Source organism: Ammospiza caudacuta, chromosome 2 (assembly GCF_027887145.1).
Source record: "Ammospiza caudacuta isolate bAmmCau1 chromosome 2, bAmmCau1.pri, whole genome shotgun sequence".
Classification (NCBI taxonomy): domain Eukaryota; kingdom Metazoa; phylum Chordata; class Aves; order Passeriformes; family Passerellidae; genus Ammospiza; species Ammospiza caudacuta.
Window position 1 is genome coordinate 42,026,367 of NC_080594.1, and position 22,536 is coordinate 42,048,902.

A 22,536-nucleotide genomic window follows, 5' to 3' on the forward strand; every position below is an offset into this window, starting at 1 on the left:
GGGGGTCGCTCCAAGATGGCGGGCGTGCCGGCCGTGCGCATCAGCATCGAGTCGGCGTGCGAGAAGCAGGTGCAGGAGGTGGGGCTGGATGGCAGCGAGACCTACCTCCAGCCGCTCTCCATGTCCCAGAACCTGGCGCGCCTCGCGCAGCGCATCGACTTCAGCCAGGGCTCCGGCTCGGAGGAGGACGAGCCGGGCTCGGCGGGCCGGCCCTGGGCCGAGGCGGGCGAGACGGAGGATGAGGAAGGTGAGAAGGGCCGGGAGCCCGAGCCCTCCCGCCGGGATGCGGCTGCTGGAGGCCCGCCGCGCTGAGGCAGTGCCGGCCTGCGGCTCCGCGGGAGGTTGGGCCTGGCCTGCCTTTCCCCCGGGGCTGGACACAGTGTTCGTGACCCAGCCCCAGTAAATTGGAGAGGGAAAGACAATACGACATCAAATCTATTGTTGTCATTTCATGCCGTTATGATCTCCCTGTGGTTCAAAAATCAGCTTTACACGTACCTTTTTAATGTCCTTTGGTTTTCCTTCCTTTTGTTTTATTTTTAGGGTTGGTAAAGTTCCAGCCATCCCTCTGGCCTTGGGATTCAGTGAGGAACAACTTAAGAAGTGCCTTGACCGAGATGTGTGTGTTGTATGACGTTCTTAGCATTGTGAAGGATAAGAAGTTCATGACTCTAGATCCTGTCGGGCAGGATCCCCTTCCTCCAAAACAAGTATGTTGTACCTAGTTGAGCGCTTTGTGTGGCTTGTTGCTGAAGATATTATTCCTGTGGACTTTTCTTTTTCACGTGTGATCAGTACAAAATCTATCAAAATGTTCCTTTTGATGTGTTAGTGCAGTGCTTTGAGGGTCAGAGTAAGGCTGGAGATGGGAGTTGAGATCAGTTTCAGAAGCCTCTTTGCTGAATCTTTAAGTCAAAATGCTACTTCCAACTGTATAATGGTGGTATGAAAGTAATTCTGAATGAATTACTGGACATCCAGCAAAAACAACATATCAGTCACTGTCAGTTAGTTTCCACTAATAATAAATAAATATTAATTAAAATTATATAATAATAATAATCATCATCATCTTTCATGAATAAAGTGCAAGTATCTTGTTGTTGTTTTTGGTACTAGAATCCTCAGTTTCTACAGCTGATTTCAAAAAAGAAGTCATTAGCTGGAGCAGCTCAAATCCTGTTGAAAGGTGCAGAAAGATTATCCAAATCAGTTGCTGAAAATCAGGAAAATAAGCGACAAAGAGACTTCAACTCTGAACTGCTAAGACTGAGACAACACTGGAAGCTGAGAAAAGTGGGAGATAAAATTCTTGGTGATCTGAGCTACAGAAGTGCAGGTAAACAGTAGGATCTTTTTTCACAAGAAGGGATATTTTATGAAGTTGTCTTTTTGTAACTGGAAAAAGAGATGGAATATATCTTAATAAATTATTTCAATGTGAATTTATTTATGAGACAGGTTTATAAAGGGAGAACTCTTGTTTTAGTATCAGCAAAAATATCTTGGCATCTTCAATCCAGAAAGTGATTTTAAAAGCTAACTGTAGTATTTTACTAAGAATTTGTTCAGGAAAACAATGCTGCATTTGCCATGTAGTTGATCAGTTGACAGGCAGACTTTGTAAATCCTTGGCTTTTATCTATGTTTAGTGTGTAAAGCATTAAAAAAAACAGTGAAGAGTTGGTTACTTTTTTTTTTTTTAATCAAAGATTAGAAAATCCTAGAATATCTCGAGTTAGAAGAGACCCAAAAGGCTTATGATGTCTCACTCCCTGCTCCCCAGAATTCACACCAGATAAAACAAAACCATATGACTAAAGAGTGATGTTGAAGGTGGATTATTGTACCTGTTATTCCTACAGTTGAGAAGTGATGCTGAGGATATGCCTTAATTCATGGATTACATTTAAAGGGGTGAGCAGCCCAGGGTTCTAGAGGCCGTTATGGAGTGACAAAGTGAATACAGATCACACAGAACTTAGGATGTAGGTACAAAGCAGGCATCAGGACCAAATGTGTTGTGTTCCTGTTGGCATTGGTGAGGGAGGGGGAGGACAAATTGAGATTTGTTCATGAAAAAGCTGTAGATGTACCCCCGGCTATGTATTGTTTCTAGTTGATTTGCCCTGAACTAGGTGAGCTGTGTCCTGGATGAAAAAGATGTACAACTAGGACAGATATGGATATCTGCTTTTATCAGTCCCTTAATGACTGCCTATGAAGTTACCTTTTACAGTCAGAGCAGGGTCACAGTTTTAAGATTTCTAGGCAAACATCATCACAATTCCTTTAAATCAATAAGGATGTTGTACCTTTACCTACCTGCTTGCAAAACTTCACACATTTACTTTATGTCTTTTTTCAACCAAATATCTTTTCCTTTTTTCTCCTTCCTTGTACCTAATGACTCAATTTCAAAAAACTCTCAACTTCCTCCCATAATTATTGAATACTCTGTGTTAACTTACTGTAAAATATTACACATTGCACAGTGGAGGATTGACATGCTGGTACAGTGGCATAAGCTTTCTTATTTACCTGAGTTTTTTTAAGAAGTCATTAAGAAATGTGGCTCAAGTGCAGATCTGAAGATTTGGAGACTCAGAATTACATATTCTTCCAAAACAGAAATATGAGCTTTTTATTTGCAGAAGGTTCTCAATATTTAATGTGTATGTCTTTGTCCTTTTTTTCCTCAGGCTCCCTTTTTCTTCATCATGGCACATTTGAGGTGATAAAGAACACTGACATTGACCTGGATAAAAAAATACCTGAGGATTACTGTCCTTTGGATGTTCAAATTCCAAGTGATTTAGAGGGATCAGCATACATCAAGGTTTGTCAGAAAAACCTTAATAACCTAGTGGAGTTTTGTTCTAGAATTGTATGCTTGCAACAGAGAACAAACATTAAATACTGCTCCCTCTTGCCTAGGTTTCTATTCAAAAACAAGCACCAGACATTGGTGACCTCGGGACAGTCAATCTCTTTAAAAGACCCTTGCCAAAATCAAAACCAGGTACAGTTCATATGTTGTTTTAGGAATATGCTCTCAAGGAATGAGTTTGCATATGATGGTTGTTTGAAAATTTCAGCATATAGCTGGGAAGAAGAGTGAATAAGATTTCCCTTATTTAAACTGAAATGTTCTGTTTGGGTGCTGCTTGGGCTTTGGAAGTTATGCTTTCAAAGCATGCTCCTTCAGTTTTTCATGTGTTTATTCAGTTCTGAAACAGAATTATTAGGGTTGTATTTTGAGTATTCTGGAGCCCCTTTTGGTAGACATTAAAAGTTTGAGCCCATAACTGAAATCAAACCAAGGTGTTGTGTTTCAGTGAGTTACATCCCATTAATTCAGCTGAACTAGTGATTGTTCACTCTTCACTCTCCCCATAATGCATCATTTGTGTCTGTTGCTCAAATGTTTTATCTGGATCTGAAACTCTGCTGGTGGTCTGTGTGTTAATTACAAACAGCTCACCTGGCAGTGATAGTACATTGATTCATTTAATATGTGCCAGTATGGGAAGTTGTAAACTTTTGGGTTAAAAAGCCATCCTTTACTCTGTAAAGTTAGAAATAAACTGGCAGGATTTTATTTCACAGTTGTCTGATACAGATGCTGGTGCTGTCCTGAACATAGAGTGCTGTACTATGAGGTGTTTCATATGGTATTGAGGGTACATTATGCAGCTTGTGTGCTTACTCACTCCAGAATCTCCCAAGAATTTTGGGTCTCTAAACACTGTGAAAGCACATACGTGCACTGAACATTACTGGGTAGTTCATCATAGAGTGAATTTAATAAAGCTGGAAATATCATTGAAAGTAAGCTAAAACTTAAGGAACAGAAGTTCATAAAGAGAGGCCTTCACAAAAGCAATGGGAATGTAATACACTGTTCCATAAGGGTGTTGCACTTCACAATATACATGTACAATATGTGCAATATAATGTGTAAAATTGAATCAAAATTAGTTTTAGTTTTACTCTCAAGTGCTTGCTTAACTGAGATAAAATTCTGATAATACTCAATTTGGGTATAAGACACTGACTGCTTTATCTTAGTGGTTATACCTGGCTACTGCATAATATTTGGCATCTGAACAAAAAGGTGGCTTCTCTTTGCTCTTCCCTCCTGCAAACATTGATTTATACTTTTCAGGTTCTGCACACTGGCAGACAAAGTTGGAGACTGCACAGAATGTTCTTCTATGTAAAGAAATTTTTGCCCAGCTGTCACGAGAAGCTGTTCAAATTAAATCACAGATTCCTCACATTGTAGTGAAAAATCAGATAATTTCCCAGCCTTTCCCAGGTAGGAAGCTTTTTAAGATGCTTAGCCTACAATTGTTTCCTTAAATACTGATTGATGCCACCTTTTTTAACGCTCTGTCCTTACAAAAGAAAAAATAAACTCCTTGATTTTCAAAGGTTTTGAAAAACAGAATTTCAGCTAATTCACAGTAGTTTCTAATGTACTCTGTTTTCCTTTGTGGTTGTTTTTTGTCAGCAGCACTTAAAACTGTCAGATGTAATGCCATGTGCATGTGGCAGTTTGGAGCTGAGCATAAGTCATTGCTCCTGGATTGCATGTAAGAAGAAATTTAAGACTTGAGTTTATGAGTCCTCAAAAGACTAAAAACCTAAAAGCCTCTTCAGTGAGGATAATTAAACAGCATAAAGGTGGCTCACAGTCAGTGGTGAATCCTCTGTTCTTACAAGGGCTACACAACCCTTTGTATCATGCAAAGAATATGTTTCTGGATTGCTTAAAATGTGTCTGATAGTTAATCACTCCTTCTTTGAGAAAGGAATGGGGTCCTGGGGACTTCTTTTTGTGTGGGATTGAGTCATAGAAATTGATGTGGAATGCATCTGGTGAGTTCACAGTTGTCAACACTTCAGTGAATATCAAGTTTTACTTGCCTTTGGTGCTGTGCTCTCCACCATCATTCTTTGATTTTTCTCTGATACAGTGAATACTTGTTGTTAAACTACTCAGTATAAAACATGAAGAAGTTCTCAGTAGCAATCTTGAAAATTGTCAGTGCTCACTTTTTAAAATCTTTTTTTTCCCATCTGCTTTGTACAGGTTTGCAGCTGTCTATTTCTCTGTGTCACTCTTCCAATGATAAAAAGTCACAAAAGGCTGCTTCAGAAAAACAGAATCCAGAGGATCATCTCTATGTTCTGGAACATAATTTGCATCAACTTATCAGAGAGGTACTGCATATATGGCTGAAGAGTTTTTGGGCTTTGGTTCAGCCTTCTGCCCAGTGTGTGGCCCTGGTATAACAGCCAAGTGCCACTAGAGGCCAGTCCTTCTCCATCCATTTGTGGAAGGCAGCCTGCTGCTTGGGTTTCCATAGGTGTGGGTGGTTTGGGAGTTCCAGTTAATGCTTTCTTGGCATGCTGGTTCTTTACTTAGCCTCAGACCTGGCTGCTCACTTCAGAAAAGCCATATGAAGCTTTTCCAGTAGAGTTCATCAGTTCTGCCCTTTTTTGTGTCTGATAATGCTTACCAAGCCCTGTCAGTGAGCATCTGGTCAGCCATACCCTCATGAAGGAACAATCAATTGCCATAATAGCTTTGTTTATTTGAATGTCCACTTCTCTGCTTCAGCATCTTGGATTCTTGAATAACCTAGCAGAAGCTGGGGTACAAGGTTGAGGTTATCTCTCTTCAGGAAAGAAGCCCAGTTTTGCATCTCTAAACCATGGAAACCATGTTCCAGAGAGTGTTCACCTCTTTAGAGCATGGCTCTGCAACTCATGCAGTCATGTGGAACAGTCCAGTGTTTTAAGCACTGATTTAGGGTTCATGAAGCTTTTGTTCAGTGCCCACCTTTCCTGTGAATTTCCTTTACTTTGGACATACTGCTAAAACTTTCTGTACTTCAATTTTTTTTGTCTGAAATACTTCCTTTATTTTTAAGTGATTTTTCTGTCTCCATAGATGTATATAAGGAAGACTTATTAGTTGGAACTACTGGCATTGTACCAAATTTTTTCTAGCTAGCACTTTTTTTTTCTAATTACTTTCTATAGGGTTTGAAAGACACATAAATTGAGGAAGCAAAGTATGAAGAACTATCTTTAAAATGCTGTCAGGCTGAAAAAGTTAAAAAGTTCCACTTTTTGAAAGCATGTACACTCAAAAAACTTGATGTAAAGCAACATATTGTAGGATACATAATATTTCTTGCAGATACATTATTTGGTGCCTTCCTTTTATAACATCTGTTGGTTGTTGCAGTGTCACAAGCAAACCCTGAGCTCAACAGTGATGCCACATCCAGCTAGTGCTCCTTTTGGCCATAAGAGGATGAGACTTGCAGGGCCCCAGGCTTTTGATAAAAATGAAATCAGTTCTTTACAGTCGAATGAAGGACTTCTGGAAAAGATCATAAAACAGGCAAAGCATATATTTTTGAGACGAAGGTGAGTCACAAGATACTCTTGTTACAGTAACATAGAATACAATTGTCTATTTTAAGTGTTTTTAAAACTAGCTGCTGTTTCTTTCATGGTTAATACGGTCTTTTTTTGTAAGTACTAAGAACCAAACATTATGAAAAAATATGAGAAAACAACATTCAGCTAGTAAAAAGAAAAAATACCAGATTTCTTTGAGATCTTTGTGACACTTGCAACATAAGCTGCTGATAATTGTCCCTACTTATCTCAAAGTGCATAAATCCTTTTTAGTATTCTTAGCAGTGCAGTAGCTAATACTGAGTAATACCACTTCAATTGTGCTGCAGAATGTATGAGAAATGTACAGAATAAACCGTACTTCATTAGCACCAGAACAGTGCTGAAATGGAATTTTGATCCACATGTTTCTGTTAAATCTAATAACCTCTTTGCTTCCTGAAAGCAAGATAACAGCACAAACTGCCTGGATTACTGTGTGTGGAATATGGCTTTATCTTCTAGAACTGCTCGAACCATTGACAGTCTGGCGAGTCGGATTGAGGATCCTCAGATTCAGGCTCACTGGTCCAATATCAATGATGTTTATGAATCCAGTGTTAAAGTTCTAATAACTTCTCAAGGATATGAGCAGATATGCAAGTAAGTATGAGAGTGCATGTCCTTTTAGTTGTAAAGGCATTAAGCAAAGGCAGCACGTATTTACATTGTGCTTTAAAAGTTTAGATTCTCTTCAGACAGACAAGTAGGAGTCTGTTATTTGTGTGTATTTGTTTTTCTGACTTCACTGTAGGATGAACAGTCACCTTAAGAAAATGTCACCCACTTTACCCTTTAATGAAGATATCTTTAGTACATCTTTAATTAGTACAGTTTTCTCTCAAAGAAGAAATTTAAGATAAGAGTGGACACTTGGTGGTGGCGGGGTCGGGGAATTGCCTTTGGATAGAGATGACAGAATTCAAAGTATCATTTGATGGTACTGCGTTCTAAACTTCCAGTCCGGTCATCGAAAGCTAATCTGCTCAGTCCTGGCTTGGTTGCATATGTACTAAAATGTGCAACTCCTGTAATTCATGCAATAATTATGCATGTTGTTACTGAAATATGAGATTTGATGTTCCAGAAATAAATGCTTGCAGACTGACCAGCAGTGAATTCATTACTGCATCAACAGTGTTTTCTTAGAGCAGTGCGCTCTGGCTGTGACTGCAGTATGGGGCAACCTGCTGTGGGGCAAATGACTATTGGTGCATTTCCAGTCTTTATCCCAGAGTACATAAGCTGCCCAGGTTTTGTCTGTAGCATAGAACACACCATTTTCCCCTGCACAACTGGCAGGAAACTTGGGTGTGGGACAGGCAGGGAGCTGTGAAGCTTCCGTGACCTGAACAAATGGTAGGCCAGGTCTGGGAGCATGCCACAGAATATGTCACCTGCCTTATAGAGGCAGCTGTTGTGGTAACTGATGAAACTGCAATATTTGGAGTTGCTGTCCCATTCTGTAGGCTTTGCATCTGTCTTAGGAATTCTTGTCAATGATTGGGTGGGATTCTGTGTTCTTAGTTTCCTGTTTTCTTAAGTGTTTTAATGCTTTTTGAATAAATATGGATCTTGTCTTCAAAGATCCATTCAACTACAGCTGAACATTGGAGTTGAACAAATCAGAGTTGTGCATAGAGATGGAAGAGTTATTACATTGTCTCATCAAGAGCAAGAACTGCAGGATTTCCTTTTATCTCAGGTAGACTCACGTATGTTATACTTCCCTTTCTCGTGATGTTTGGGAAACAGAAAGAAGTTAGAATCTCGCTTTCATCTATGTAGAAAATATTTAAAAGTTCAAATTAAGATAGTGGAGAAGGGAAGCTGGATGACTGAATTTTCACTATGTTTGTGTAGAGTCTTTAGCAACTGTTACTAAAATATATTGCCATTTTTTACTAGGGTCAGTAGTCATAGTAATTTTTCCCTCCAATTTAAAATGCATTTCTTTATGCTGCTCATTATGGGAGAAGCAAGTCGGTGGTAATCATAGCAGACAATAAAGTATTCTATATATGAAACTTACTGTAGCTAAGTTTTTAATGAACCCACAATTACTGTCATTTCAACATTGTCTGTTAATGCTCACTTTACATCTGTTGTTACTAAATCAGCTGATACTTGAATGAACTCTTGTTTTCTTAATTGCTTAGAGCAACCTGCTGGTTTTATTCAGAAGTAACAATCTCCCCACTATGCATTATAAATAGTCAAATACAGGTCTTTAATAACAGTGGTTGGCCTGTTGCAGTTACATAAAACTCCATGACACAGAAATCAAGTTGAAACAGATTCTGCTGAGGTCGTGTCTTTTTGCTCAAGTGTTGTCAGACTTGTTCACAGAGAACTGCTGAATGGTGCTGGATACTTCCTTGTTAGAAGGGTTAAGTCATGATACAGGAAAACAGTAGCATTTAAACTCCTAAGCTGTTAGAACTCAGTGCTTACACTTGAGCATTAATGGAGATAATCATGCATGTGAGGACCTCAGCTTTTTTTTCTGAATTTTTTCTGCTAATACTTTCTCTTATTTTTATATATTTTACAGCAGAAGTCTTGTTTCTGTTGAAATAGAGGATTGTTTGCAAACTAATTTTCTGAGACCTAAATAAAGATTTTTGTAAATTGATAGCATCATTTAAAGCATCATTTAATAATTTAAATTTAAATATAAGAGCATATACCAATGAAAAATTCATTTAACTGCATAATAGAGTGGTCTTCTTTTCTGTGGAGGAACTAGTCTAAATCCAAATAACACAAAAATATTAAAAAAAGTTCTCTGAAAGTAGAGAACTTAAAATTACTTTTATAAGTAATTATTGTACAGAAAACAGACTTTCTAAACTACATAAGCAATTCTTTCTATGGTCTGCAAATATTGAACAGTAAACAAACCTCTTGTTATGTTGCAGATGTCACAGCACCAAGTACATGCAGTTCAGCAGCTTGCAAAAGTTATGGGCTGGCATGTGCTGAGTTTCAGTAACCACGTTGGTCTGGGGCCAGTGGAGAGCATTGGCAATGCATCAGCAATAACTGTAGCATCACCAAATGGAGACTATGCCATTTCAGGTATGTTCCCTCGTGCAAACAGAACTCAGATCTTTCTGAGAGCATGTATGTTTGTAGAATATTTTGCTATAAATTGACAATATGCTTTAAAAGTCTACAGACTATCTGTTTTGTGTATGGAATTGACATCTAAATAGAATAGAATCAACACCTTGCCCAGGAAGCCACTTAATATAAACCTGATTTAATTTACATAGGCTTGAAAATATTTCTTACAGTCACTGTGGAAAATTATATGTATTATATGAATACATTATTTCAATATATTATTTTGATAAATATTATGTAAATATTTGTTTATATAATATATGATTATAGATAATTAGTTATATGTATTATTATTAGCATAGAAAAAAGCGATTATAGAAACCATCAGGATCCTGAGAGAAGGGAACAAGATAAACAACAGAATCACAACTCCAAACTTAGGGAGAACAGTTTGGTCTCTTTAGGAATCTTTTTGAAAGAGTCCTACGGGATATGATCCTATGGGATGGAAAGAAGAGGGGTCCAGGAGTGCTGTTATTATTGTTTTCAGGGGTCACCTCTTTCAAGCTCAAGTATGGTTATTCCTAATGTTCAGGAAGTTGTGCAAAGGTGACAGAAGACCTGTATGTATGGACAAGGAGCCCGTGGCAGAACTCATGACATAGGAAGGAAGCTCCAAGAGATTATCCCTCCCAGGACAACTACTTATATAGAGAGACTATCCAAGCATGCATTGATAACGATAGGAAAGCTAAGGATAGGACAGGAATGTGGTGAGGGATGTACAGGGCAGCAAGAAGAGCTTCAACAGGTATGTCAGCAGCAAAGGAAGGATTAGGGAAAATGTGGGACTGCTGTTAAATAGAGAGAGTACCTGGTGGCACAGGACATGGAGGAGGCCAAGGTACTCAGTACCGTCTTTACTTTGGTCTGAAGATTGGCCTTCAGAAATGGATCTGTGAGACTCATGGGAAATTTTGGAACAAAGATTCAGCCTCAGTAGTGGAAGACCAGGTTAGAGAACGTTTGAACAGACTTAGACATATACAAGTTCATGGGACCAGGTGGGATATATATCCATGACTGCTGAGGGTGTTGATTGATGTCACTGCAAGGCCACTCTTGATCCTAAAAGGCCAGGCTCAGGAAGGGCTCCTGAGGACTGAAAGAAGGCAGATGTTGCATCCTGTGTTCAAGAAGGAAAATGTGGGGACTTGCAGTCTGATCAGTCTCATTGCAATTACTGGGAAGATGAGTTGGAAAAAAATAGTCTCAGAAGAATTCTCCAAACATACTGTGGAGAACATGGTGATGAGGAGTAGTTGGCATCAATTTGTGAAAGAGAAATTATGTTCAATCAGCCTGATAGTTATCTCTTTATAGAAGGTTAGCTTGATAGATGGGGGAAAAGCTAGGTGGTACCTCTCTAACTGTTCATTTAAAAAACCAACACACACCCGTCCCCAGCATGAAAACACAGAACCCATCCAAGCCAGTGAAGCACCACCACCCCTCCATTAGTCTCACAGAATTTTGTGATTAAAATTAACTGCCTAATGACTTAGATCCTGTCTCTTTGAGAGAAATCCACTAGAAACAATATGTTTTTCAATAGAATAGTGGGGAATACATCCAAAGAAAGAATGAGCAATGAAGCCTTTGCCCTTCCTGGCATCACTGGGGAAAAAGAAATGCATTTGTTAGGTGAATATTTTGGGGTTTATTAAAAGTTTCTCTGTCTTGAGCTAACCAAGAACCTGCAGTGCGAAAGCAACAAAATCATAGAGAAGTGGGAGATGAGAGAGAAAATCCAGAGAAAAAGCTTTGAGAAAGAAAGGAAGAGAATTTCCCTTGTTTGCTTTCAGCATATTTGTAATTGAGTAGGAGTAAAGGATAGAATACAGCAGGAAGAATATTCAGTATGAGGAATGCCTCCAGTGTAAAAGTGCTCATTGAGATCTCCTTTCCCCACAGTCCGTAATGGCCCGGAAAGCGGCAGCAAAGTCATGGTTCAGTTCCCACGGAGCCAGTGCAAGGATCTCCCCAAGGGCGACGTCCTGCAGGACAGCAAGTGGAATCATCTCCGGGGGCCGTTCAAGGAGGTGCAGTGGAACAAAATGGAAGGGCGGAACTTTGTGTATAAGATGGAACTCCTCATGGCTGCCCTAACTCCTTGCTAGTGAAGCGTCAGCCTCTCTCTGAGGGCTTTGAGGTGTCTCTGTGCAATGATAACTGCCAGTGCAGCAAAGGGAAATGGGAGCTATGGGCCAATACAAGAAAGCAAAATCAAATTTGTTTCCTGTACAGAAATAACCATTTTGGTATTTGTAATAAAACCTTTTTTGGTGGCATATAAAATACATACAATTTTTTGTAAAAGTTCCTTTCAGCTGTATCTTTGAAATTTGCTCTGTCCAGAGTGACATAGTAATTTTTTTGTTTATAAAACAAAATTTGGCAGTCCTTGAGTTGATGCATTCTTGAGTTGGAATTTTTGTACATTGATGGGGATTCTGGGTGACTCCTTTCTTTTTGAGAAATATGTTTACTTAACAGTTTCATTTGAGAGTGTTACAAAGTCACTGCCTGTAGCAAAGTCTTTCCTCTCTGATGGCCTGTGTCACGTTGACTACTTGCTTGTTTTTTGAACTTGTTTTTTACAAGAATATAGAGGAAAGGGCCTTACTTGGCTGGCAAAGTTCTGACAATTTTAGTTTGTGGGTGACTTGTGACTTAGTGACTGTAATAGAAGGACGTAACTCTCATGCAGTGAACCTCCACACTTGAGCATCTGGGTCTTCCTTCTGCATTCTCCATGATTGGTTATTATCCAAGGAAATAATAATATCTTCCCGAATATCAGCTCTCTTGAGTTCTTTCAAAACAAAAAAGTCACTTTTTTATAGTTTTGGTTGTAATTTTAGCCTTCTTGAAACATAGTATGGTGTTCAACAAAGCTTTCATTTTGTTTGGTACTTAAGTGCTAAGGGTCTTTTTTGCAACTGTGTAAACTGGTTCATATTCATGTCTGTATTGTCTTATGAGGTGTCTGTCTATATGTATATATATGAAATTCTTGCACATAAACATGATCAAATTGAGCATCACACTTCCATGGTGACAGTTGTTATTTTGTTGTATTTTCAAGTATAAAGCATAATCATAGGAAAATAAGCAGCAAGCTCTTGCTCAGCAGGTATCCAAAGCAGTTCTTGTACTTATATTGGTGTTGGCCAGCATGGAGCATCTTGTTCCAGTTCCTGTAAGAACTTCCTTCTGTGTGACTGAACTAAGAGAGAGAAAGGGTCTTTCTTTCAGGTGCTCATGTGTTACCCAAGACAACTGATGAAAATTAAAAGCCCAAGTTGAAAATAAGTCTCTTGATCTTGAAGCCCTGTGATGCCGGGTCCTGTGTTGCTGTGCCAGCAGACATTGTGTGATTACAGGCAGAGGGGGAGTTGTTTCTTGGTGAACAGTTCAGCCAACATGTGTTCATGCATCTGACTAGATGAGGCTGTTCTGACTCCTGCTAACACAACAAATCTCTTATAAATAATTAGAAGATGAGTCCATGAAACTTGGACATGTCTTTATACTTTATTGTTCTTAACCTAAATTGACAGGTCTGCATGTAGCAATAGCCTTTTCATCAAGTTCTTAGTTACCAAGTAATCAGATCACTGTGGAACTATTACAATCTCGTGGTTGCAGGACTTCTCTCCTGAAAATGACATCTCCTGTGTCGCAGAATAGCAAGCTCTGCATGTTAGCATGAAAACACTTGTCAGGACTTCTAGGTCTAGCTGAAAAAAATAATAATAACATCAAAAAAAAAGAGTTATTAGAGATCTGGAGAGTCAGTGTTTTGGTGTTGAATACACAGGGATTCCTGACTTTATTGGAAAACAGACTGATTAGACATCTAACAGAGAGATAGCCTTGAAACTTGGTAGTGCATCTTTGAATATGAAATGATGACATTAGTGAATTATTAAGACCTTTTCAATTGATTACCAAAGCAATTTGGTGAACTTGGACATCTCTTTAATTCAAGTTTAAAAGTAAAATGCCTTAATCCCTTTGATCATCTAGAATGCTCTAAATATTAAATTTGCTGCTGTTCTGTAGGGAGTTTACAAGTACAGTAAGAACAGCTGTTAGTTTCTGAATTTCTACTGTAACAACCTTCCATAAAACTTTAAATGCTCCAGAGTAGCAAGAAGCTGCTACAGCTTAGCCTCACATTCTGTACCTCAAATATTGACCTTAATAATGCATAGTGGCAAACAGCATTTTCAGGAAAATGTGAGTATTTTTTAAGTAACGTTACCTGTGTAGAGTAAGCATGTTAAATTGTGGGTAAAAATTTTGTGTGAGGAATTGTCTATAAAAAAAGCTATATACAGATTAACTGTACTGGATGTTCTCTCTGAATACTGAGTCCCTGCTATTCATATGGGATATTACTGCCTAAAAGTGAGGTTGGCACCAGGTTTAATGGCCAAGGATTGAGTGCCTGAAGTTGCAGTGACTTCAGCCAAGCTGGAAGACGTAGAAAAACTGTGCTGGTTGTAAACTTCTTTTGTTGTAGTACATTTTAAACTGAAGAATTTTAAGTGTTCATTTCCTACTTTCCTTCCAGCTTTCAAACATTGTGGTTTAAATGTGCGTGTGACCTCTGCAGTCACAGCAATGCACTGGAATGGTCATTCATGTCTGGATATGTTTGCTGACTTCCTCTGGCAATTGCAGTGTTCAGGTCAGTGTTAGCAGGTAATAGTGGTTTTATGTGTAAGCTGCACTTTTTGTAATTCATAAGTCTGGGAGAGCACCTGCTGTGTATTCAGCTCAGCCTAATACCTAGCTTCACATTCAAAGTGCTTGAATACTTTTTGCCTTAAAAGTCTAAGATTCATTCAAAGTCTAAGATTTAGGGCTCAAAAGGAACCCCTAACAATGTTTTCCATATTCTATAAGCATACTTTACCAAGTAATTCAAGTTTGGTGATTGAAATAGATGCACTTACAGTTTCCCTACTGTCAAAGCTTAGTTCACTCAAAGACACAAAAATGGACAATGAAAGTTTAAAGCAGAGAATTGGAATAAACTGTTACTTGTCTGCTGTATCTGATACTTACCTCATTTCTCACCTTTTTTGACCTGTTCTAGATGTAGGAAGGAGCAAACAGCTGAATCTGGTACCTCAGTTTATGAGTGGGAGAGAGGCCCTTGGCACTACAGATGGCCAGCACAGTGTGGGATGGTTTAAAGGTACTGAGCACAAGATATTTTGGCTTGTTTGGCACCTACCTGCATCGTTACTCACTTGGTGAGACATTCCCTGAATGTTTTTCTAAATGGAGCCCACAGTACCTCTGCACTTGAGCATCCCAGTCCCTGACCAGAGGCAAAGCTCTGTCAGCCTGTCCTGTAAAAGGTTTTTGCAAAGTAGTGAGACAAAGTGTGGAAAAGGCAGTAGCAGCAGTTTGACCCAAACAGCAACGTGGCAATCTACAGGTGCAGACTAGTCCACGATGTCTTCCAAGTTCAAATTTTATTTCACACTGCAAAATTCTCATTACAAAAGCAAAACAGAATAATTTGGAACTCGGTCAGTTTACTGCTTTCTCACTGACAAACAGAAATGTTATTTCATCCCACAGATCTACAGGTGGAGAATTGCAATCTGTGCAATATGCAGATTCAAGAAAACATTAGTCGGGTAACTTGAGGCTTTCTTACAACATAGGGAAAGCAAAGGTGGCTTCTCAACAGGAGCAATTTTAGAACTGTATTTGTAAATACTGTATTTCAAAGACATGCTGTTATAACTTTTTTTCTCAGATAGATTGTTCAGCACTGGCCTAAGTTTGCAAAGGACTTGACATCTTTTACAACAAAACTGTTTAGTATTTTGCCACCCCAACTGGTGTTGTGTGTCACTGTTTTACCTGACCCCTCTAATCTTCATGGACAGTGTTCTCTTTAGTGCCTGCCTGTACTGTTCCTGGTACAATCACCTGTTCTAGTAATGTCATAAAATGTGTGTTAACATCCATCCTGGGGCAGTGTAAACAACTGCGGGAAACACAAGTGGGAGAACTTTGACCAGCTCAGCGTTCTTTCAAAGTCAGTTTTGTCTCATGAAAAATTGCAGTTTGTCTTCAGAGCTTTAGGAAGTTCCTTACACCCAAAAGCAGCAGCATAGGTGCAATAAACAGGATTCAGTGCTTGCAATTAATTTTTTAATGTAATACTGTTATTAGATATTTAATTTATTATGTTGATGGGTACTAATGACCACTCTGTCTGTAATAGGAGACTTGCTGTATCCAAAATGCAGGTGTCCATGGTAATTTCCTTTATGGGTTGATCTTAGAGGCTTGGTTGGTTGGTTGTTTTTAAGAGTGGTAGAGGCTCTAGATTTTATCAGCTAGCCACAAAAATGTGTTCATGCTCAGCATGAAAGCCTACTCTTTTTTACTCTGACCTTGACTAGCAGAACTGAAAACTTAACAGGTTGAAACAGCTCCATCAGACACTGCTGGTTTAATTACTTTGCAAGTCAGGATGTTTCTGCAGTAGTCACAAACATTTTACCTTCTAGGTTTGTTCTTGCTTTCTTGGCCAACACTTTCTCCTGAGGTAGAATTGTTATTTTTATTATGATACAGTCCTTGGCTAACACTCAATGGTTTCCAGTTCAATTTCTTCTGTTGTACTTGCTGTAAATGAAAGGATATTATTATTGATTGGCAAATGGATTGGAAGGCAAACATTCCAAAATTAACTGTGCCAAGACATTTTTAACTTTTTAATATTAGCTCAAGCTTTCTCATCTAAAATTAGGTTTTAAATACATATTTTCAAAATATTTAACTGTATAAAGAGCTTCTCACAATCTTTAAAGTGACGATTTCTTCCAGTACAAGGCTAAAGGCACCAAGAAAATTTAGTCCATAGGGACCGTTCTTATATCTCTCTTCATGACTTCTGAATGGAGGGCTCTTCTGAGATAGAATTGGGGCTGAAATTAGGTCTCTGCTTCAGACCATTTCCTGGGAGATCACACAAGTTTCTAGAACTGTGCTTTCTTGAACTCTGCCATATGTTACATGAATATGTCTATTCAATTCAGCTCTGTGGGAAGACTGGCTTCAGCTGGAGGAAGAGGCTTTATCTAAACAAAATCCTCTATATTCTGGCATGATAGGCAAGTTTTCAGTAGCTACAGAAGCTTGTGAGTGGTGTATGCACCATGAAAACAGCAGCAACACTTAAGAGCCATATGTGAGCAACAGAAAGGAAGAGGCAGCTCAAACCAAGTTAATTTCTTCTTCTATTAGGTTTTGCAGAGTTGACACAAAGTCTGGGCCATGAATCTTAGGATGCTTGAGTGTCTCTGTTGTTCCAGTAAAATACTGGTAGCTAGGCTGCTTGTTGTAATGTAACACTTATTATAGAAGAAATATAGACCTTTTACCTAGAGGGCAAGAAACCATGAGGGGATCTGCACTTACAAAGAAGGCAGGTAAACATCTGAAATATTTTGAAGTGTTAAAGGAAGTCTCCTATTTCAAAGACGTGCCTAAGAGCTTGATCCCAGCCTCATAACATGCACCTTGTCTTTCTGCCTAGGCCAAATATCCCTGGCCGTAGCTTGGAAATTTCTTCTCTAGTATGTCCCTTCAGTGTAGCTCTTGTGTTCCCTTGACCTGCTTTTCATGACTGTTGTCTTCAGTGTCAGGTTTTGATATTACTCAGTGTTTATTGGAGTCTGCAACTGGACCAAAAGTGAGCAGATGAAGAGGGGGTTTGAGAGGAGGAGATGCAATCCTCCATTGAGGATTGAACTGAAATAGGGGCCACTCCCAAGGGTCAATTGATTATTTTCCCCTAGGATACACCTTGCTGACATGAACTCAGAGAGTGGCTGATGCTCTTGACTTTGTCTCTTGCCCTTTGACGGGGGGTTATTTCAGCTCTGGCCTTTTCTCCCCAAGTTTTGCAATCAGCAATGTTGGGAAGTATTTTATTATTTCTAATGTGAAACAAATAAGGTAGCTGTCCTGTGGATTGTTCTTCAACTAAACACCTGTTATTCAGTAGCCTCAACTAGTAAGGAGTTAGAACAGGACAACTGATCTGAGCCCTTCAGTCTTGTTTCTCAGTGGCCCTATTTAGCACCTTTATGGTACAAATTTTAGGCTCAAATTTCAGGCTTGAAGACCCTATACCCTGACTACATTTTTAGAGAAATACCTGTTAGTTTGTGTGTTGTCTTCTTCTGAAATAGGTGCAGAGATTTATTACACAGCCACATGAAGCAGATTAGAATGGCAGATACTGCAGCGAGAAATGTGAAGAGAACTGCTACAAAATGCAAATCTTCATAGATAATCTCTGTAGGGAAAATGGAAAAAATAATATTATAAAATTGATTACAAGCAGATTGATGCTTAAACACAGGGTAAAGCCAAGAAGTCCCGTTTAGTTTGTACCATAAACATTGACTATGATGGTGCCATAGGCATTGGTTCCATGCTCCTCCATTACAGTGACAAAATAGTAGCCAGCATCTCTCATGCCCACATTCCGAAGCTGTATAGAGCCATTTTCAAAAGTAGTCACTCTGTCCTTGTAGACTGTGGATATGTTGGCAGAATTCCCACTTCTCCACTCAACAATGCTGGTGGTGCCCCAGCTCGACACATGCTTCCACTCAATGGTGGCCACGCCTCGGCAAGAGTATTCAACTGAGAGGAGGATGTTTTGTGCCACTGTTGCATTGATGTTGGGTTGTGGGACCACTAAGGATACTCCTCCGGGAGCTGAAAGACAGAGGAGAGTGATGAGTCTGGAGGTGATGCTGCACCAACTGTCCCAGGCAGGCTGGAACCTCTGGGTCCTGGTGATTCATCCTACCTATCTCAGTGATCTGTTTTAAGAGAGGATAGATTATGCTTTTCAATAGCTTCTTCTTTCTGCTTTCCATAAAAGTAACACTCATACTTGAAGACTACATACACATTTATAATTTGTGATAGCAAAAATCCTTCCACCATAGTGGACATGTATTTGCATGTGTTTCAATGTTTTAACACCCACATAGAAAGGGACTTTGGATAAGCATAACATTTTCTGAAAACTGAGCAAAACTGAGCAATGTTTTTTTGTTCCTCAGTAACTGGCTTCCTTTAAAAATCCTGCACTTACATGGAAAGTTTAGTTGCCATGTCCAAGGTAATCTATCATGTTCATTAACTACCATCCCTCAAAAGCAAGAACTGTAGTAGGCATAAGTATGTGAAGTCTTGGCAAGGACCCTGTCATGTTTTCAGGATGTGTAATGAACATTAGAAATATCAGCTTCTTAAAGGCCACCAGTTAATAAGCCAGTGCAGATAAATCACATGTATCCAAATGTATGCAGTCCCTGAGAAGCCAGGGACTTCATGTTCCTGATGATATCCGGGCAAAAATGCGTATAAAAGAATATTTAATTTTCATCTACTTCCTCCTGATGTGATTACGGAGCTGTTTGTGGCACTGTGAAACTGAACTGACGGCTTAGTTTAATGTGTAACTGCAATAATTTCTGCTTGCATTTGGTGTTTCTGCATGAAGATTTGGATGAACACCAACACTGGAGTTTTAGCTGGTATACATTTTTCTTTTGATTAATGGCTTGTCTGAGACCCTTGGCTAAAGACTGAAATCCTCTTATCTACCCACAAAAATCAAAGCAGACAAAAGGCAGATAAAGCACACAGTAAGGCTGAATGCCTTTTCCTGGTTTGGCTTGGAGCAGCTCACCTGCTCTACTCCCTTACTGTGGGAACAGCCTGACTGCAAGAGCAAAATGAAAAAGTGCTGACCTGTAAATGTCTGTAACCCAGTGGGGGAGTGAGAATGAGACCCTCAGCTACACTGCATGAGTGCAAAGCAGGACACCTGGGGATGATCCTGGAGGTTCTGCAGAGTCTTCAGGGATAAGAATGATTAAGAAAGGCAAAGAAAAAATTCTCCAAGAAAAAAAAAAAAATTGAAAAAATCTTAAAGCAAGAGCCCTCCACAGCCACCACAAATGGAAGAGATGGGTGAATTACAACCTGACTTCAGTGTATTTGGGATCTGTAGCAGAATTCTCTAACTCTGCTGGTTAGGATAAGGTAGGGGAGCTCAAGAAGCCAGCTCAGTTCCCAGGCGCTCATCTACGGTACCAAGTAGGACCTAGGCATTTTCCAAATAACATTCCTGGGCTCCTCCTTTCATGAGCATTGTCCATACTCATGCTGCCCAGTCCCCCTGCAGGAACATCATGCTTTCTGGGCAGCTCAGTGCATCCTCAGCTGAGCTGTGGTCTGCTGTTCAGCCTGTGTGCAGGAGAGACTAACCAGAGCTGTGAAAACGAGGTTTGTGCCAGCTACAGAAACAGAACAGCCGGGAACCTCTGGTAATCGCTGCAAATTGTTCCAATTGTTTTCTGGTCCTTGTGTTTATTTAAAGCCCTTTCCCACTGTTTCTGACCAGCCAGGAGCTGAGTGTCTCCCCTCAGTGACCCTTTCATGTTTTTTAGAGGCTTTGTTTTGAACATGCAATTGCGAAATAAATGTAAAAAAGAGAGAATTAAAATCTTTCCATTAAATGATTTGCAAACATGTTCTGTCCCTATCTGGTATGCAAATCTAAAAAAGGCAGTGCAGTATCTATCTAACCATTCAAAAACATTTTTAGTAGGCAGTGTGCCTAGATCACCTGAACCAGTCTATCCACCAGGCTGGAGAGCAAACATCACACCCACATGCAGCGCCCTACGGAAGGTGACTGCTGTGCTGCCCGCAAAACCAGCCCCTTCACACCCAGTAAAACACGCACCCAAGAGAAGCGCGTACAGGGGCTGCTCAGAGCTCATGGAGTTTGCCGTCCTGGCACGCTGCTCTACTCCAAAGTATTTGCCTGGCCAAGAGTCAAGGTGGGAAGTGCGGCTCTGCCTACCAGACCTGGCCGCGGCACCGCAGCTGGGCCGGCAGAGTGCTGGGCAGTGAGTGGGAATCAAACAGGCTGGCGGGGCCAGCAGGAGCTCTGAACTGGGGGACAGCTCTGACACGGGCCTCTGAAACCCTGCGGGCTGCTTCTCCACCCTTTGGTGTCCTGCTTGCGCGTCACTTCTCTCGGTGGAGCGCCGTGACTGAACCACCCTCGCTGGCGGCGCTGACACCCCGCTCCCCGGGCCAGGGTGGGGCTGGCAGCAGCCTCCCCCTGGCCCCTCCGGGACAGGACAGCACGGCTCCCTGAGGCTGCCCCATCCCCACTCACCCCCCATGGGGTACTGGGACAGAACCCACCTGCCCTCCTCACCGCCGCATTTCCCAGTTAGACACCCCTCGGGCTGACTAACCGAGTTGTTTCCCCCTCCACGCCTGGTTCCCTCGGCCGCTGAAAAAGCAGCGGGGGCACGGCGGCTGCTGGGGCCGCCCCTGCCGGAGCGGGGTGAGGCCTGGCCGTGGGGCGCTGCCCCCGCGGCCGCGCTGCTCCCGCTCGCCTCCCCCGCTCTCTTCGAGCGGCAGAGGCGGGGACGAGCCTCCCCTGACCGTGTCAGGGAGAGAGAGCAGCGATGCCTGCCTGAGCCTCGGTACGTCCCGTCCCCTCCCCAGCCGCTCCCGGTTGCGGACGGGCCGGGCAGAGCGCTGGCCGCGGGCGGGGGTCGGCGGGCGCTGTGCACCGCCCGCGGATGCCGGGCTGAGCCGGGGCTGAGCCGGGGCATCGCGGCGAGGAGCAGCAGGGAAGCGCCGGGGAGGGAGCGGGGGAGGCAGGGACGGAGCCGGACACTTACTCTGCAGAGCCCACCCGGCGGCCAGGCAGAGGGTGACGGTCCCCACGACGGCGCTCCGGCCTCGAGGGCCCTGCAGCGGTCCCATCAGCGGGAAGCCGATGCCCCAGGGGTTGCATTGAAGTGGCTGGGCCGGCGGCGCGGCCCGAGCCCGGGGGCTGCCTGCCCCAGAGGCCTCTCCCTCGCTTCTCTCCCTCCTCCTCCTCCCTCTCCCGCTGCGGCGCCGGAGCTGCTCCAGCTCCCCCCGCAGCGGCCCCGGGCGCTACCCCGCTCACACCCCGCCATCTCCCGTCCGGGCTGGAGATGCCATTGGCTGAGGAAGGGAAGGCGCTGCCCGGCCGCCGGCCATCGCCCAGCCGGGAAATGAGCGCGAGGGGCGCAACCCTGCCCGGCCCTGCCGCGCCCGGCCGGAGCCTGGAGCTGGGACCCGAGCCCGGGATCGGCACATCTGGCCGAGGAGGTTGGTTTTAAGTGTGGGTGGGCATCTGCAAGGGAAATTTCAATTCAGGGTGCTAAAACTGACTTTTTTGCTCCAAGAAATCTGATGATGATGCAGGTGAGACAGGGATGGGGGGAAAGCTGGAGAGCAGTATCTCTGTGTCCCCAGATATCATCTCAGGTGACCACGTTGGAAAATGAACCTGGTTCCCATCCCACTGTAGCCGGCACATGCACTGGGTGCTCCTCTCTCCCTTCTATTATCGTCCAGAGGAGGTCCCCAGCAATCCTTGTGCTTCTTTCAGAAGCACCGGACAGTGTGAGATAGTGGGAAACATGATTAGAAAACACAAAAGCATCCCAATCCTGAAAATTCATCCTTCCTCAGAGGCATTCCTGTATATATATACACTCTTCTGACCAGGGAAAGAGTTACACACTGGATCAGCCTTTTTGCAGATTTTCCATTCTCTTCCTTGCATTTCCCTCTCCTCAAGTTTTCTTTAGTAGAGTTGTGGAATAAAGAGAGACGTTTCAGCGTGCTGGTCAGCGCAGGCTCCTCAGGGTGAGTGGAGGAGAGGACAATCACCCAGGCAGGGAGGGACAGCTGCGATCTGCCCGAGCCACCTGCGCTGAGCAGCCACTTTTCCCTTGCATTGTATGGTTTGCATGCAGGTTTTACATGCAGGTTTCCTTATGAACAGGTGATTCCCAC

General features: G+C 41.9%; 2 protein-coding genes across 2 annotated transcripts; one reads left to right on the forward strand and one right to left on the reverse strand.

The window, feature by feature from the left end:
* The first annotated feature begins 3 nt into the window (after window positions 1-3).
* MED17 (mediator complex subunit 17) lies at window positions 4-12,652 on the forward strand. Its single transcript, XM_058824986.1, has 12 exons — window positions 4-247; window positions 544-710; window positions 1,120-1,339; window positions 2,703-2,839; window positions 2,938-3,022; window positions 4,169-4,321; window positions 5,099-5,229; window positions 6,263-6,447; window positions 6,946-7,083; window positions 8,068-8,185; window positions 9,402-9,561; window positions 11,524-12,652. The coding sequence occupies exons 1-12, from the start codon at window positions 16-18 to the stop codon at window positions 11,727-11,729; spliced, it is 1,932 nt and encodes a 643-aa protein (XP_058680969.1). The 5' UTR covers window positions 4-15; the 3' UTR covers window positions 11,730-12,652.
* A 2,408-nt stretch (window positions 12,653-15,060) lies between these two features.
* On the reverse strand, window positions 15,061-21,589 carry VSTM5 (V-set and transmembrane domain containing 5). The gene is made up of 4 exons (XM_058800358.1): window positions 21,387-21,589; window positions 18,052-18,381; window positions 17,813-17,953; window positions 15,061-16,275 (listed from the first exon to the last, which is right to left on the reverse strand). The coding sequence occupies exons 1-4, from the start codon at window positions 21,469-21,471 to the stop codon at window positions 16,232-16,234; spliced, it is 600 nt and encodes a 199-aa protein (XP_058656341.1). The 5' UTR covers window positions 21,472-21,589; the 3' UTR covers window positions 15,061-16,231.
* Window positions 21,590-22,536: the final 947 nt, after the last annotated feature.